The sequence below is a fragment of the Parus major genome, chromosome 1, assembly GCF_001522545.3.
Source record: "Parus major isolate Abel chromosome 1, Parus_major1.1, whole genome shotgun sequence".
Classification (NCBI taxonomy): Eukaryota; Metazoa; Chordata; class Aves; order Passeriformes; family Paridae; genus Parus; species Parus major.
In genome coordinates this window covers 113,040,741-113,056,763 of record NC_031768.1, presented here as the reverse complement: position 1 = coordinate 113,056,763, position 16,023 = coordinate 113,040,741, and the positions used below count along the sequence as shown (strand labels likewise).

Below are 16,023 nucleotides of genomic sequence, written 5' to 3'. Positions count from 1 at the left end.
TCTGATACTGGAAATGTCTGATATTGATATCTCATATCTGATATTGGCAATGTCTGACATTGGCAATGTCTGATATTGATAGGTATCTGATATTGATATCTGATGTTGGAAATGTCTTATACTGATATCTGATATCTGATATTGGCAATGTATAATATTAGAAATGTCTGATATTGATATCTGATATTGGAAATGTCTTATATTGATATCTGATATCTGATATTGGCAATGTCTGACATTGGCAATGTCTGATATTGATATCTGATATCAGTAATGTTTGATATTGATATTGATATGATATTGGCAATATCTGATATTGATATCTCATATCTGTTATTGACAATATTATGATTATTAATATTCCCAGGAGGAAAGGGAGCCTTGGCCTGCACAGCTCAGGTGGATGTGACAGAACTGGGGTGGCCTGACAAGGCATGGACAGATTTCTGCGTTGTGGAATACCTTGAAACCTTTCTCTGTCAGGTTCTAATGGGTTTCTCCTGCAGATTTCCTGTGGTCCAGCATCCCTGGTGTCCCTTATTTTGTCCAAAGTGCAATGGTAAATGATTGAGTAACTGACAAGTGGGATCTGGGATGAAAATGGTTGTGATACAATAGGCAAAGAATAGAGTAAGAAAAAGGAGCATATTTTAATGGCTAAAACAGGTAAGGATGAAAATGCTGGAGCAGGGCACTGTTCTATTTGCATTGGTGTCACCTCTCACAGTGGAGGTGTGCAGGGATTCCCTGATTCCCAGTTTAATGTCCCTTTCTTGGGAATGCAGGATCCCAGCTGGCTGTGCAGAACCCACAGAGCAGCAGGTCTGCAGCCACGGGATCCCTTGGGATCATGGAATTGTGGTGCTCAGGGGTGCAGGAGCTGCTGCCCTTTGAGACATTCTAAAGTATTATCCTACAACAGTTTGGAGGCTGTTTCCAGAATTTGGAATCCACAGAGCTCCTCTGGGGTGATGGAGCTGTGGTGTTCAGGGATCTGAGGTCTCAGCCAGGATCAGGACAATGACAGGTTTATATCCCAAAGAACTGGCTATTTATAACCCTCATCCCCACAGCCCCACTGATGTCCCTGTGGGAGACTTGAGGGAATTCCCTAGGATTCAGCTGATCTCTGGACATGCTCCTGGCTCGTGGTGAGGCAGCCCCTGTGCCCAGGTGCCTTCATTCCTCACCCAGGATGTTCTCACTGGTTTCTCCAAAGGGTGAGTGGGGGATGCCCCACTGAGCACTCACAACCTCACTATGCTGACTAAACCCCAAGTATCCCAACCCACGCTGCCTTTGGGATGGGGATATCCCTGGCATGTTCCCTTCAGCTGCTTTTCCCGGCACAGCTTCCTGTTATTCCCTACTGGCACTTGCAATAAACCTCCCCTATGGGGTCTGATTGCAGCAGGGTCAGCGTTTCCTCCCCTTTTAGGGCATTCTCCAGCCCTGGAGTGCCACTGGAAAAGGCAACACAAGTGTTACCTGACCTCTCCCTGCACTGTCAGGGCTCAGCTTTGGTAGGGACAGATTCTGGGATTAGGAAAATAAAGCACTGAGGCCAGTGGGCAGGGTCTTGGCCATGGGTGCCTCCCTCTATCCCCCCAAATCCTCCCTTGGGGCTGCAGAGCTGCTGCTGCAGGGTGGGAGCAGAGACCACAAAGCCAGCAGGACCCAGGCCAGGCCTCAGGGCTGTTGTTTTAGGGTGATCCTGTGGCTTAGGGTTCCCAGCATTTGGAAGAACTTCTGCCCAGTCCCAGTGCTGGCTCCAAAGCTTTATTGGGGGGGGAAATAAGGAAGGGGGAGAGGGGGAAGGTCACTGTCCCTAGGGCTGGAGGATGCTTTTCAAGAGTGTTTTCACCTCAGGGCTGAGCCTTTTGGGGAAGAGGATGTCAAAGTAGATGTAGAGGTCCCCCTTGTGCTGGGGGTCCTGGACCAGCGGCATTCCCTCCCCTGGCACCATTTTGTAGTACTTGGGGCTGCCAAGCAAAGGAAGGGGCTGAGAGGGGCCGTGGGATGATCCCAACGTGGGGGCCATGACCCCCAGCCCCACCTGCAGTGCCCCAGCTGGGTTTCTCAGGTTATTTGCTCCTCCAGCTTCAACCAGAGCCTGTCCTCCTCTTCCAGGCTCCAGTGTCCACCCTCATCCACCCACACCCAGCCCTCTCCTTGCCTCTGCTCCCAGCAACACGGCCCCAGACCAGAAGAGCTACCCACTGTGGGCGTCCTCCTCCTGCAGCCCCAAACCTGCTGGAAAAGGCTTTGGAGCAGGCCAAGTTGCTCCCAAGTGCTTGCTCAGCCCTGAGCCCCGTTTTCCCCTGCACTTACTCCACAATGTCGTTGATGGGGATGTTCAGCAGCCTCCCATCCAGCGTCCACACATCCAGGGTGAATCCAGTCAGCGCCTGCTGGGCATGGAGTGGCACCAGCAGCTGCTGCTGCAGCCCCAGAGCCCAAAGGTGGAGCTCTGTCCCCTCACTCAGCCCTTTACCTTTGACAGGGGGATGCTGGCAACATGAAGGAGGTTGTTGTCGATTCTTTTGAACCTGGGGTGAAGCTTCTCCTGGACTACAAAGGTGATGTCAGCTGGAATGATGTTAGGGCCCTAATTGAGAGGGGAAAAGATCACAGAATCATGGAATGCCAGGATGGTTGGGTTGGAAGGAACATTAAAATTCACTCAGTTCCACCCCCTGCCATGAGTGGACCAGGTTGCCCCAAGCCACATCCAGCCTGTCCTTGGAAAACTGAAAATTATTTTATACAGGGAAAACTGCCACAAATTCCTCCTCTTTTGTTGCTGTTTTCAGCTGTCTAGAAGAAAAGGGAAAGGTATTTTCTTCCCTTAAGAGAAAAAGGAGTCTTTTATCCAAGATGCCTGCTCAGCCAAGGGCAAATCCAAAACTGTTTCAGTCAGGAAGAAAACCCACCCCTTTTCAATTCTTTGTTCTTCAGCCTGTTCTAAGGAAAATCCAGGCAGGGATGGCTCCTCAGAGTGCTTCTGGGCACAGCAGTGCTGAGCCTCTGCTGGTCCTGCTGCCAAGTGCCCTCAGCACCAGAGCTTCCTCATGGAAGAACTTTTTCCATGGAGTGGGCACAGAACTGGAGCATGGAGTGTCCCTCTCTGGAGACATCCCAAACCCACCTGGATGAGTTCCTGCTCCAGATGACGCTGCCTGGGCAGGGCTGTTGGGTGAGGTGGTTTCCAGAGGTCCCTTCCAAACCTGATTCTTGTGTGATTCTGTGCTTACCTGGTCTCCTTCCTTCTCGAAGGTGATCCTGGTGCCGCGCTTCCATCCTGGCTGCACGTCAATCGTTAGGATCTTATCCCTGATGGTGCTTGTCTGCCCATCCTCGTTCATCACCTGGGGGTGCACACAGAGGGAGGGTCAGAGTGCTCTGCTCACCAGAGGAAAGGCCAAGGGTGGCTTGTCCTCCACACCAAAGTGGCCGTGGGTACAAACAGGATCAGGTCACAGGATCATGGGATCATTTAGCTTGGAAAAGACCTCCAAGATCATGGAGTCCAATTGTTCCCTCAGCACTGCCAAGGCCACCACTCACCCATATCCCCAAGTGCCACAAGCACACAGCTTTAAATCCCTGTGGGAATGGGGACTCCACTGCTGCCCTGGGCAGCCTATTCCAATGCCTGACCACCCTTTCAGTGCAGAAATTTTTCCTCATATCCAACCTAAACCTCTCCTGGCACAGCTCGAGGCTATTTCCTCATGTCCTAGAGCAGGAGAGACGCAGGGCTGGGTCCAGGAGACTGGGACAACAAGGAGGGGGACAGAGGTCACCAAGGGCACAAAAAGGAGACACAATGCAATGTGAAAATGGGATTATGGGAGGCCAGAACACAATGAGCTCCTTCTCCACCCATCTCTGAGATCAGCCCTCGCTTCCTACCCACTCCCCCATTGCCTCCTGTGCTGAATTCCCTTTGCCAGGCTGAGGGAAGAGAACGCTGGTTCAGGTCCTTCTGGGTTTGGTGCTATTCCCTCCCTGAGACAAGGTCCTGGGGCAGGCCCATCCCCAAATCCTCAGTGTGGAGGGCAGAGCTCACCCCAAAATCCGCCCCCTTCGCCCCCTACCCTGCGGGAGATCTTAATCTTCTTGGTGCAGCCATGGAACAGGTCCTCGAGGGACACGTAGAGATCCCGCACGATGGGGGGGTCCCGCCGCAGGGCCCCCCGGCCTCGGGGCCCTCCAAAGGGCAGCAGCACCTCCGAGCCATCCTCAGCAAAGAACTCTGTGTGAGGGAGCAGAGGGACAGCCCCTCACTGGGGTCAGAGCTGGGGGGTCCCTCCAGGGTCTTTGCCTCCCATCTTCTCCCACCCGGAACCACCCGAAGCGTTTTCTTTCCAGGAGCGTTTATGGCAGCCTCGCCTCCCTAATCCCTCTTTTTGATGGGAATCCCAGAAAGGAGCAGCTGGGGAAAGCTGACACCTCCAGGTCTCCCAGCCTACCTGCAAAGGGGTTGTCCCCTCCAAAGAACTCCCTGAAGACTTTTTCAGGGTTGTTGTGGAACACATATCCGATGCTCCAAGGATTGTCACTCGCCAATTCCAAGGGGATGCCACCTTTGAGCCCCTCTTCCCCAAATTTGTCGTAGATGCCTTTCTTCATAGCTTGGGGAACAAGGAAGCATTGGGAATCGAGGGAGAGCCCCAGCCTGAGATGCAAGTTTTGTTTGGAGGCTGGAGAAGAGGGTTTGCAGGATAGACATGGGAGTGTGTGCCAGTTCCCAGCTGGGCTGTGGGTCACTGTGGTCCTGCCAGGAACCAGGAATTCACACCCCATTCCTGCCCCTGCAATCAGTGCAAGGGGTCACTCCCCACTTACGGTCGCTGAGCACATCGTAGGCCTCTGCCAGCTGCTGGAACCTCTTCGGCCCCCAGGGCTCCTTGCATTTTAATGGGTGGTACTTCAGGGCCAACTTCCGATAACTGAGGATCACAGGATGGTTTGGGGGGGCTTTAAAGCCCATCTCATTCCCACCCTCTGCCATGGGCAGGGACACCTTCCACTATCCCAGGTTGGACAGGGCTTGGAGCAACTCCCAGGGATCCAGGGGCAGCCACAGCTGCTCTGTGCACCCTCACAGCCACAATTTCCTTGCCAGTATCCCATTCTGACCCTGCCCTCTGGGGGTTCTCTCTTTTTCTGTCCCTCCAAGCCTTGTCCCCAGTCCCTCTCCAGCTCTCCTGGAGCCCCTTCAGGCCCTGCAAGGGGCTCTGAGCTCTCCCTGGAGCCTTCTCCTCTCCAGGTGAGCACCCCCAGCTCTCCCAGCCTGGCTCCAGCCCTCAGAGTATCGCCATGGTCCCTCCAGACCCACTGAAGGGGACAGGAGACACGCCATTCCCACATCCAGCCCGGGGGAAGGCCGAGCACAGCCACCCCCGGGGCCGCCCCACTCCCACCGCCGCCCCCCGGCTGCCCCCCGGCCCAGGGGCTCTCTCTGATGCCGGAGGTCCCTCACGCCTTCTTGATGTCGTCGGCGGTGGCCCCGCGGTCCAGCTCCAGCACAGCGTAGTAGTCCAGCCCCATGGCGTCCCGTTGCTATAGCAACACGACTTCCGGTCCGCGCCGCGCGGGGCGTCACGGGAAACGCAGTTCTCCCGCTCACTTCCGCACTCCGCCGGGCCCGCTCAACCCTCACCCTCATCTCTTTTTTCTTAAAAATCCCCAAGTTCTCATAGAAACGCATGTATGAACGCTTTGTTATCAAAGCAGCGGTTTATTTCGCTCCATACTATGACAGTCACTTTCACTGCACCCCTCTCTCCCCATTTATTTATTTCCCCCCAACTACATTTTTTCAGCACTGGAATTGAAATCACAACATCATTGCAACACGAGATCCTCTCTCAATTAAAAATTGATCCCAGTTGTGTAATAAGAAAAAATACCACCTGTTACAAAAACACTGTGTATGGAGCCTGGTCATCACAACAGCCTCAAACTTGTACACACACATCCCAGGAAAATCAGCCTGGAAGAGCCTTTCCGACACACTTCTCCTTTATTTGGCCCCTTCAAACACTTAAAGGTCGGAAAGTTGGTATCTCCTCACTATCCCATCCCTGCAGCAAGTGTAGATTTCTTTCTCCCAAGAAGCCACCTGAAGAAGGAAAAAAAAAAAGCAGTATTTACACAGAGTTCTCCAAGTGACTGTTCCCAGTGAAATCCTCAGAGATGAGCTTTCCTTCTGGACTTTTACAAAGGAAAGAGGAGGGAAATTCCTCCTGGAACACCACTAGCAGCTTTTAAAGGACATTTCCAGGTTTCACCAGAGTTTAGGGATCAGATGTGTCCCCACACAAGGGTTCTTCTAACAGATCCCAAGGGAAAATTAAGTGTGGAAAAGCGTTTTTCCTGCTTTGAGTTGTGCAGGTCAAACCTCAATCCCCCTGCGTGTTAACCTGAGGGGCTGTGTTGGGAATGAAGAACAGGACTGTGGAGCTAGGACAGGCTAAAAACAAGGGCCCATTTCCAGGGCCCATCTCCAGGTCCAGGCTGCACTCCCTGATCTGTGCAGGCACAGTTGGATGTCTGAAACACAGAGCTAGACCCCATTCCTGCCCCCAAATCCCCCAAGATGAGTCAGGCAGCACCACTGCTTTTACTCTCAGGATTCTCCCAGTACCCTTTATCCACACTTGTTCTAGGAACAGAGCTCTGCCAGAGCTGCTCCAACTCCACCATCCCAGTCAGCTCCTACACAACCGAGATAAAGCCAGGAAATTCTGCAGAGGATTGGTTTATGCAAAATATTAAGGATTATTCAGGTAGAAAAAAAATAAACTCAAAAGTCAATTGTGTGAAGGAACCTGCTGAGGTGGAAAACCTGAGGTAAAGGCAGCTGCCTCCTGCCTGGCACCAGCTTTCCCTGCCCACTTTCTCCTCAGAGCCACCCCACGTTCCCGACCTTGTACACGGGGTCGCAGTCGGCCTCGGTGAGATCCAGCACATAATCCAGGTCTTGCTGAACAATGAAGCAGGTGCCATCCCCTGCAAGGAAGGAACAGCAGCCAATTAGTGAAGCAACCCACGCTCTGAACTACAAACAGAAATTCCATCAGGAAAAGGCTCCAGAGGGTGAGATGTGCCTTGAAGGCCCTCTTGAGGGACAGGGAGGGTGGAAATCCCAAAGCAAAGGGGCAAGAGAACAATGCCCAAAGAGCACAAGGCTCCTTGATTTGATTATAGGATTTCTACAGGCACAAAACAGCCCTGGAATTACCTTGGCTGGCAATAAATCCATCTCGGTACGGGAGCAGGGAAAGCACTGGTGCTCCTGATCTATGGATCACCTGGACTGGAGCACTAGGAAAAGGAGGAGAAACAAGGGATGAGGATTGTTGTTCAGAGAAGCTGTGGCTGCCCCTGGATCCCTGGCAGTGTCCAAGGCCAGGCTGGATGGGGTTTGAAGCAAGCTGGGGTAGTGGAAGGTGTCCCTGCCCATGGGAAGGGTTGGAACTGGATGGGCTTTAAAGTCCCTTCCAACCCAAACCATTCCATGATTCTTTCCTATGGACTGAGTTAGCAGGGAACAGCAGGAAAGCTCCACAGCTCAGTTCCAGTCCTGTGCTGGAATGAGGTCCAGGGTAAATGTCAGGATCCTACAAAGAGACTCAAATGAGGGAAAGAAATGGGCTGTGTGGGAGGGGAGAATATTGCTGCACGTATGTGCACACAGATGATACAAACATAAAATTATCCAAATGTTTATATAACAACACACACAACATAATGCAAGAGGCTCAGGAGCTCCTGGTGCAATGGAATGCACCCCTTGGAAGTGGCACTGGCTGGTGGCAAGCTCTGCCTGACTCTCTTTTCCAAACAAAACACTAGTTGTTTGCCCCAGGCACACACTCACTTTGTGTTTCTCACATCCAGCTGGTAGATGTTCCCATCCTGAGTCCCTGCCAGAATGTAGGTGCTTGACAGGAATGTGCAGCAGTTGAAGGCATCAGATCCAACAAAGAGGAACACCTGATAATTTGGGAACAAACCAAGCATCAGACTCGTGGGACACCCACAATTTTATTATTATGATTATTATTATTATTACAAATTTATTTAGAAGACAGTACAGCTGCCACTGTTTAATTTTAAATACTGTCTTCCCTGTTCCCAAGTTAAATCCTGAGCAATTCTTACTCCTCACATAAAAATCTGTCCAGGAAGGAGAGAACATCCCTTACTGCACCAGGCTTTGGCCTCTCCTCCAGTTTAGGTTTAACCTGGCTCAATTCCCCATTCCAGTGCTCAGACAGCCCCAGATCCTTACTGGCTGCCTGCTCTGCAGTCCCACTCCTTGAAGCTTCTTGTCCTCTCGAGCCAGCAGCAGGATTTTCCCTTCTGTCCCGACCTCACGCTCACCTGGCAAAAAGAACAACAGGTAACACCAGCAGTAACTACACAACAAATCTTGATGGGATCAGAACCCAACAGCTTGGATCACCCCAGCTGAATTGTGGCAAGATTCCTCCAGATCCCAAGACACCAAGAGGGCCAGTAACCCCACAGAACTCAGTCTCCATCACTCAGACCACTTGATAGGGCCGAATTCCACCCAGAACTGGAGCGCTCTGCTCCCTTCCCAAGGTGGTACAAGGGCATGGAGCAGCATTGGAGACACTTGGGATTACTGGTGACAAACCTAAGCAGTTTGGGGCAGGGAAAAGAAGGGGGATTTTAAAGGAAAGCCCCTTACTGGGAGGTTTCTCAGGTGAGCCCAGGTTCAGGGAGTTGTCAGCGGTGCCCACGGCGATGCCGTTGACGGGAGAGCCGCAGTCGGCGATGACGGCCAGGCAGGCAGATTTCCCACAGTCCCAGAGACGGACAGTGCCATCCCTGGAGCAGGACAGGACATTTCTTCCCCGATCCACAATGGCAGTGTCCAAAATACCTGCATGAAACCAAAGACTGTGTTTGTACAAAAAAGCACCTAATTTCCCAAGCTGAACTCGACTACCATCCCCGGTGACAGCAGTCACACACAGACAAGTTGTGCCTCTAGATAAAGGTGCCTGTGGAAGGCAGCAGCTCCCAGAAAACCTCACAGAGCAGAACCACCATCTGGCACAAAGGGAAGATATTATCAATCAAATGATCAGCAACACCTCACCTCAGCCCAAGCTGGTGCCACACAAAATTAAGCTCTAATTTAGGCAGAAAAGAGCCTGGCACTTTTAAATGTTTCCATATCCACCCCTGGATAACCCCAAAAGCAGAATCCCCGTTATCCAGCTACAGCAACATCCAAAGAGCAGTGTCTGCTGGCTCTAAGATCCCTTAACTACTTTATTTTACTGTGGGCTGTCAAATTTGGATGTGAAAAATGACAGTGGTTTTCTTAGCAGAGAAGAGGCAGGTGGTCAGAAGATTTAATTGGCACCTTCCTTGTTGAAGCTCAAAGGACAGGATAAGCCAAGCAAACAGACTGCAGCAGTTTGGGCTGGAGGAATAAGCAGTGACTAAAGTCACCTGGGATTGACTGGCAGCATTACTCTGACCAAGGTTCTGTCACACCATCTGGCTTGGTTAGGGGACATCCCTGCAAAAGCACTTTCAGTGCACACAAAAGGATTATAGAATGGCTTGGGTGGGAAGGGTCCTTGAAGATCAATTTCCAACTCCCAAGTCATGTAAGAACAACGGCAGGTTCAACACAAGATGGGTTTTTGAGTTAATCAAGCTTAGGGCAGCCAGACATAGGGTTTATTAACCTCTCAATCAAGCCCAGCACCTCATGGGACAGGGAAAACCAGAGCCTGGACACAGCAATTGGTAGCTCAGGGAAGTGATAATTTGGGGTAGCATTTGGGGCATCTGATGCCACATTCCAGACATCAAACACAGAGTGCAGCAAGCTGGAGACTGGACATCAGCCCTGGAGTGCAAGGCAAGTACACACACAGCAAATGAAGCATTTTTAGAGCTCTGTACCTCCTTTGTGACCTTTAAATGTTACTACACAGCTGGCATCTTCTGCTGACCAGATCTTTAGCTGGGCATCCATTCCCCCACTCAGAACCACGAGGCCAGATGGGAAAAACCTGCAACAATTCACATCATACACATGGCCTTCCAAAAGTCTCTGGAAAAACAAAGAACTACGTGCTAGTTCCATTGTCATCATCCTCGTGCCGAGCAGTTGTTATGACACTGGAAAATTTGGCATTCTCACATGGGAAAAGGATTAAACTCAGATCCTCTGGGTCTGCATTGCTGGAATGGACAGGTCTGAATTTGGGGCAGTCAAAAGGTGACTTTGGGCCTCCCTCTACCATCTGAGCAGCTAATTACATAGCAAAAGATACTACACTTGCTTCTAATTACGGGTTAAACATCTTTATCCTCTGCCAAACAAGGAGCTGACAGGTGAAACTCCACAAGAAGGAGCTTCCCCCCTTTACTGGGAAGGCCACAAGCCAGGATGTAGCCAATCCAGCTAATCCAGCACCAAAATCTTTTTTCCTCCCCTCTTATCTCTTTCATAAGAGATTGAGTGCTTTTACCACACAGGATAGGGGCTGTCAGTGACCTGTTATTCTTGAGTACCTCTCTGAGCAACATCCCCCTTGGGAGAAGTCACCTTTTCCAACAGATTCGACTTAAAGCCTCCAAGATGGCCAATTTCAATTAGCTTTTCATTAAAAAGCCAGATTCTTCACAGGGTGTGGACAGCCTGACCAAAGTCATGGCCTTCAGGACTTCAGGAATGTTACAGACAACACAAAACATCCAAGCCAGATGCTCTTACTCTTATTTCTCCATTTGCAGCCTGCCATATTTTCATGGTCCCATCTGTGCTGGTAGACACACCGAGTCCTCCACCACTGGAAATATCAAGGCAGGTAATCTGCAGGAATGTAAAAGCACCAAGAATTAGCGTTATATAATTCTGTATATAAATATTTTTGCTCAAGAGCCTAATTCTGAACAGGGGGAAACCTGCTAAGAACATTCTCTGCCTGTGACTCTGCAGGGCAAGAAGAAAAAGGAACGTGAGGCAAAAGCCTGTAGTTGTATTCCAGGTTTATCCCAGGTAGAAGAGAAATCTGGACTTTTCTAACAGGTCCTGTAAACAGATGAGAAATAAGAAAACAGCTCACAGTAACTGGCCCGACTCACAAGCCCACAAGTTTGAGATATTTATGAAGCCAAAATCACAGCCTAAATTTCTTGAAGTACTGAAACAAAACTATTCTTGTTTTTTATTCAAACTTGGGGCCCCTCAGAAGAAGGACATGGAGGGCCTAGAATGTGTTCAGGGCAGGGAACAGAGCTGGGGAAGGGGCTGGAGCCCCAGGAGGGGCTGAGGGAGCTGGGAAAGGGGCTCAGAAGAAAAGGAGGCTCAGGGGGCCCTTCTGGCTCTGCACAGCTCCCTGACAGGAGGGGACAGACAAGGGGGAACAGGAGGACAGGGAATGGCCTCAGGCTGGGCCAGGTTGGACATCAGCAGGAATTTCCTAATGGAAAGGCGTTTTCCACAGTGGCAGGGGCTGCCCAGGGAGGTTTGGAGTGTCCATCTCTGGAGGGGCCCAAGGAAGGGCTGGAGGTGGCACTCAGTGCTCTGGGCTGGGGACAGGGTGGGCATCGGGCATAGCTGGGACTCGATGGGCTCAGAGGGCTTTTCCCAACGAGGAATTCTGTGATTCTGTGAGCTGCATTTGCACTGCATGTTTTGAATTGAATTTTCAGGCTGTGGGGGGGAAGACCCGCTACAGCGGTAAAATCCAAGGGCAGAAGGAAGAAATGCAGATGAGCTTTAGGCACGCCGGGGTTAAGTTTTCCGGCAGCAGGAGGGGCAGAGCCGGATGTTCTCCTATCCCACCCCTCCGTGCGCCGGCGGGAAAAAGTCCTTTTTCCCGGCTTTTTTTTCCGTCTTCCCTTCTTGCCAGCCTGGTCCCCGCGGTCGGTCCCTGCCCATTGCTGTTCCCAGTGAGTTGTTCTGGCCTCAGCCCCCGAGCGCTGCCTTTGGTGCCTCCGGTTCCCCGCTGCAGCCTCCCCCCTGGGAACGCTAAATTTCGGGAATACCAATCCCGAAGCACCCCAAGCCCCATCCATCGTGCGGCACCGAGGGTCGAGATAAGAACAGCTCTGCCCGCAGCGGGGTGGAAGCAAGTTTGAGCCGAGAGTGTTCTAGGTACAGTCGCTGGTCATGATGTGCCTTTGTCTGCCCTCAGTGGAGTGGTACCTGTACAGGTTTATAATTCCCTATGTGGTCCTGATAACCCACTTTAAGAGTTTAGAGAGTTGGTTCAAGATTCTTATGTGCGTAGATTATGCGGTATCAACTCGTGACATGATATACTACCTCCAGGAGATCATTAATAATCGTTTCCAGTTCATGGAGGGAACAGGCAACAAATATTTTCACAACCCTCTAGTCTTTTTTGACTCCTTCAAGCCTCTTATAGCAGCTTTTGAGGATTCTGGATTCCCTCTGGATATTGAAGGAAGGATATCATTGTTGTGTGTGCTATGTCTCCTGGCTCTGGCCTACATCATCTTTAGGATCTACATCATCTTTAGAGTTACAGAAGAGATTATTGGCAAGGTCTTCCAGAGGTTGGATAATGATGAGTGGCACGGACGCTGGGAGAAAATCGGCCAGGTTTTGAAGGAGTATTCGGCTCCAGTGGTTTGGAAGTTCACCCCTCAACAAATCCAGGACCCTGATAAAGTGGCAGAGTATCTGAAAGAGAAACGCTGCGATGGTTCCAGGGAGGAGCAACTTACTGCACTGTGCTGGGCCCTGGCTACTCTTTATCGGACACTGCTGGACACCAGCCAGTCCCCTCAGGAGGAGAAGGAAGAGGAAGAGGAGAACAGAGCAGCAGGTGCCGTGGCCACTCAAGCTGCAGCTGCACCAGAGGAACAACCCACGCTGGGAACAGTCGCTCCTGAACAGAGCACATCTGAGATCAAATCGGTTTCCTTAGCGAGGGATGAAGAGGATGAAGGGTCAGAGCCAATCAGCGAATCCCAGCGTAAGCTGCAAGAAATCCGTCAGAATTTCTCCCGCCCTCCACATCAGTCCGTGCTGCTGTGGCTGTACGAGTGCTGGTTTGCAGGAGCTGATGTGGATGTACTCCTAGACAGATACGAAGCCAGGCAGCTGGGATACCTGTCCCGGGACGTGGCCATTGACAGGGGGATTTGGACGAAGACGGGAACTCACAGCCTCTGGATGCGGCTGGTGTGGACCGTGAGGGACGTGTACACCGCGGATGACCTGCTGGTGTACCGGGACAGCTGGAACAGCATACGGGAAGGTACTCAGTACCTGACAGAGCTAACTATGGCAGACATCCTCTTTGGGAATACGCAGAACAGTCGGTACCTCAACGATCCGGACAGCGCCTACTGCACCTGGCACATCTGGGAGGCGTTCACCAAGAGCGCGCCACCGGTCTTTGCCGAGGTGCTCTCATCAGTCACGTGGAATAGGTCCCTAAAGGTGATAAAATTAAAGGCCTTCATCATGGACTATGCACTGAAACCCTCTTCCTGGCCACACGGCAGCTTGTCCCGCTTGGAAATACAGCCCAAGGAGTACGCAGCCGCCAGTAATGATTCCTGCACAATATGCCATGAGGAGCTAGGCAGAAACTCGTGTGAACTGGAGTGTGGGCATGAATTCCACAGGAAGTGCATCAGGACGTGGCTCCAGGAGCATTCCAGCACCTGCCCCATCTGCCGTGACTACGCTGTCTTACCTGCGGACGTGCCCGAGCGTCCTGCGCGGAACAACCCGAAACGTTACAAAGCCAAGCCTTGGAAAAGATCGGTGTTTTAGAAGAGCTCCCAGAGAAAAGTGCTGAAGAGAACAAAGTCTGAAAGAATGGACTGGATCGATTTCATAAGACTCAGAAGTACAAGTGAAAAAATGGCAGCAGGAGAAAAAAAATCAGAAGCATTTAAAAATTCAAAAGAACACAGCTAAAAAGCCTCTGGATACCAATGAGAGGGGTTGGAAGTTCACTGATAACAAGGAAAAGCAGTATAATGGATATAAATACGTTTAAGAGGGACAGCCTTTGATTAAGGAATGATTCCATTGCTTTTGTGGGTGGTGTGGGATCTGGGCATTAGGAGATGGGATAGGATGGGTGGGGAATGTCCTGGTTCTGGCCAGGACAGGGTTAATTTTTACAGGAGCTGGGAGGGGCAGGATATGTTTGGGATATCGGGTGGAGCTCGGGTTTTGGGTTCCTTGTGGTGAGCTGATCTCTTCCCTGTCCTGTACGTTTTGTTAATTAATATTGTTACTGTTTCTTTTTTTATTCCATTGCTATTCTCAGTAAATTGTTCTCATCTCAACCCCAATCTTTGTCTTTTGTGCCTCCAGTCCCCGTTTCCATCCCGCTGCAGGGGGAAGAGGGAAGGAGTGAGTAGCACGTGGTCTGGGGGGTTTCAGTGGAAACACCAGTCCTAAACCACAGGATCGAAGTTCATCTCCATTCCAACCCTTCCCACACAAATCCACACTCCAGGCCACCCCTCACTGTGAGGACACCACAGACAGAGGTGTGACAGTTGCCAATCACACCCAGAGATTCCCACCTCACAAGGCTACTCACACTTTTCTGATGAATCCTACAAAAACTCGTGTATGGAGCCAAGAACTTTGTGCACGCATTTTCGTGAGGACAAGAAACGAGGATGCTTTTCTAGGGGAGGAAATAAGGAGAAAAGGAATTAGAAGCGCTGTTAATCCTGAAACAGAAGTTACCGAGGCAGAATTGTGTCCTGGACCCAGCCGTGGGAGATCCCAGAGCCTGGAACTGACGGGAGGGTCAGTGTGGGGCTCATCTCATCAGGATGTGGGTGGGAAGAAGTGGCTGCTCCAGCCCTGTGGGATGGTAGGGACCAGCCCCAGGGCTCTGCACAGCAGGAGGCTCGGGATGGCAGGACAGGACTGTGCAGGGACCGGGGGGCAGCTTGGGCTGTCAGAGCAGCCCCCTTTATGTATGGGGGGTGGTCAGCAACCCCTCTCCCCCCAGCCCTGGCACCTTGGTGACTTCCCCGACCACGAATCCCTCGGAGGCCACGATGTCCGGGACGCCGTCGGAGCTGAGCCCGCGCCGGGTGACGCTGCCGTACAGGGTGGGCTTCCCTGGGGGACAGCAGCTGTGAGCCCCAGAGCCCAAACACCTACAGGCACCCCAAACACCCCTCCCAGCTCAGAGGGACCCCAACCACCCTCACCTCATCCTTGCCCACCAGGAACTCAAACACCCCCATCCCCTCCTAGCCCCATAGGGCCCCCAAAAGACCCCACGCCCTTTAAAACCAAAGGGATCCCCAAACCAGCCCCACGCCTTTTAAACCAAGGGACGCCCAGCCACCCGCACCCGTTTGAACCACAGGGCACCCCGGCAGCCCCGTTCCTTGCTAACGCACGGGGCACCCCGCCGCCAGCCCCTAACACAAGGGGTTCCCCAAACACCCTTCACCCCCAGAACCCTCTCGATCCTCCCCGATCCCCCCCGATCCCCCCTCATCACCATGGCCCCCTCGAGGCCTCTTCAGGCCACTCACCGGGGCTGCGGCAGCTCAGCCACGCCTCGCCCTCGTCCCTGCTGCAGAGAGAAGAAGCGGCCGTGAGCGGGGCAGGGAACAGGACAAGGACAGAGATAAAGAAAGGAACCGTTCCCACCTCAACGCCCGGCTCCAGTCGCTCTGGATCCGCAGCGTCGCCGCCATTTTTGCCGAGGTAACTACACACACTTCCGCCTCTTTACTTCCCGTCGATCCCCGCGCGAGCGGAAATGGAAGAAAGCCGCCAATCAAGGAGCGCTGCGGCGGCCGGGCCGCGCCCCGGAAGTGCCGTGCCGAGCTCCCGCCTTAAAGGGACCGCGCTGCGCTGGTACGGGGGCTGCGCCCATGGGTGGGGCGGGGAGGGGATCCGTGGGGGAATGGGGGCCCTGGGAGGCGAGCAGGGGGCTGGGCGTCCATGGAGCCCTGGGAGGCGAGGAGAGGGCTGGTTGTCCA

At 52.3% G+C, this 16,023-nt stretch overlaps 3 protein-coding genes across 8 annotated transcripts in view; 1 reads left to right on the top strand and 2 right to left on the bottom strand.

Moving 5' to 3' along the window:
• Window positions 1–370: 370 nt before the first annotated feature.
• Window positions 371–5,674, bottom strand: DNAJB13 (DnaJ heat shock protein family (Hsp40) member B13). Of its 2 annotated transcripts, none has more exons than XM_015617179.2 (8): window positions 5,489–5,674; window positions 4,852–4,955; window positions 4,476–4,637; window positions 4,101–4,258; window positions 3,255–3,368; window positions 2,495–2,608; window positions 2,332–2,411; window positions 371–1,982 (listed from the first exon to the last, which is right to left on the bottom strand). In XM_015617179.2, exons 1-8 carry the CDS (start codon window positions 5,554–5,556, stop codon window positions 1,829–1,831), a joined length of 954 nt encoding a protein of 317 aa, XP_015472665.1. In that variant the 5' UTR covers window positions 5,557–5,674; the 3' UTR covers window positions 371–1,828. The 2 variants fall into 2 exon arrangements, with proteins under 2 accessions (XP_015472665.1, XP_015472750.1); XM_015617264.2 differs by having other exon boundaries at window positions 2,332–2,408.
• A 52-nt stretch (window positions 5,675–5,726) lies between these two features.
• Window positions 5,727–15,793, bottom strand: PAAF1 (proteasomal ATPase associated factor 1). 5 transcript variants are annotated; one of them, XM_015626642.3, is made up of 12 exons: window positions 15,689–15,787; window positions 15,571–15,611; window positions 15,042–15,145; window positions 14,610–14,699; window positions 10,784–10,882; window positions 9,967–10,117; window positions 8,732–8,926; window positions 8,306–8,397; window positions 7,892–8,007; window positions 7,253–7,335; window positions 6,938–7,020; window positions 5,727–6,130 (listed from the first exon to the last, which is right to left on the bottom strand). In XM_015626642.3, the coding sequence occupies exons 1-12, from the start codon at window positions 15,733–15,735 to the stop codon at window positions 6,053–6,055; spliced, it is 1,179 nt and encodes a 392-aa protein (XP_015482128.1). In that variant the 5' UTR covers window positions 15,736–15,787; the 3' UTR covers window positions 5,727–6,052. The 5 variants fall into 5 exon arrangements, with proteins under 5 accessions (XP_015482128.1, XP_015482136.1, XP_033374845.1 ...); XM_015626650.3 differs by lacking the exon at window positions 7,253–7,335 and having other exon boundaries at window positions 15,689–15,793; XM_033518954.1 differs by lacking the exons at window positions 15,042–15,145; window positions 15,689–15,787.
• A 14-nt stretch (window positions 15,794–15,807) lies between these two features.
• Window positions 15,808–16,023, top strand: part of LOC107203991 (cytochrome c oxidase assembly factor 4 homolog, mitochondrial) — a 932-nt gene continuing 716 nt past the window's right edge. Inside the window, exon 1 of the mRNA XM_015626730.3 lies at window positions 15,808–15,898. The gene's annotated coding sequence lies outside the window, so the exon portion shown is untranslated. The remainder of the gene's footprint in view (window positions 15,899–16,023) is intronic.

What these genes read in the sequence shown, in the direction of transcription:
- DNAJB13 (XM_015617179.2), bottom strand. Translation starts at nt 5,556, where the DNA reads ATGGGGCTGGACTACTACGCTGTGCTGGAGCTGGACCGCGGGGCCACC. An exon ending in GCCGACGACATCAAGAAGGC is followed by an intron (nt 4,956 to 5,488) that starts GTGAGGGACCTC and finishes TGTGATCCTCAG; the next exon opens with TTATCGGAAGTTGGCCCTGA. An exon ending in AGGGGACAACCCCTTTGCAG is followed by an intron (nt 4,259 to 4,475) that starts GTAGGCTGGGAG and finishes TCCCTCACACAG; the next exon opens with AGTTCTTTGCTGAGGATGGC.
- PAAF1 (XM_015626642.3), bottom strand. Translation starts at nt 15,735, where the DNA reads ATGGCGGCGACGCTGCGGATCCAGAGCGACTGGAGCCGGGCGTTGAG. An exon ending in GACTGGAGCCGGGCGTTGAG is followed by an intron (nt 15,612 to 15,688) that starts GTGGGAACGGTT and finishes TTCTCTCTGCAG; the next exon opens with CAGGGACGAGGGCGAGGCGT. An exon ending in TGGATTTATTGCCAGCCAAG is followed by an intron (nt 7,021 to 7,252) that starts GTAATTCCAGGG and finishes CCTTCCTTGCAG; the next exon opens with GGGATGGCACCTGCTTCATT.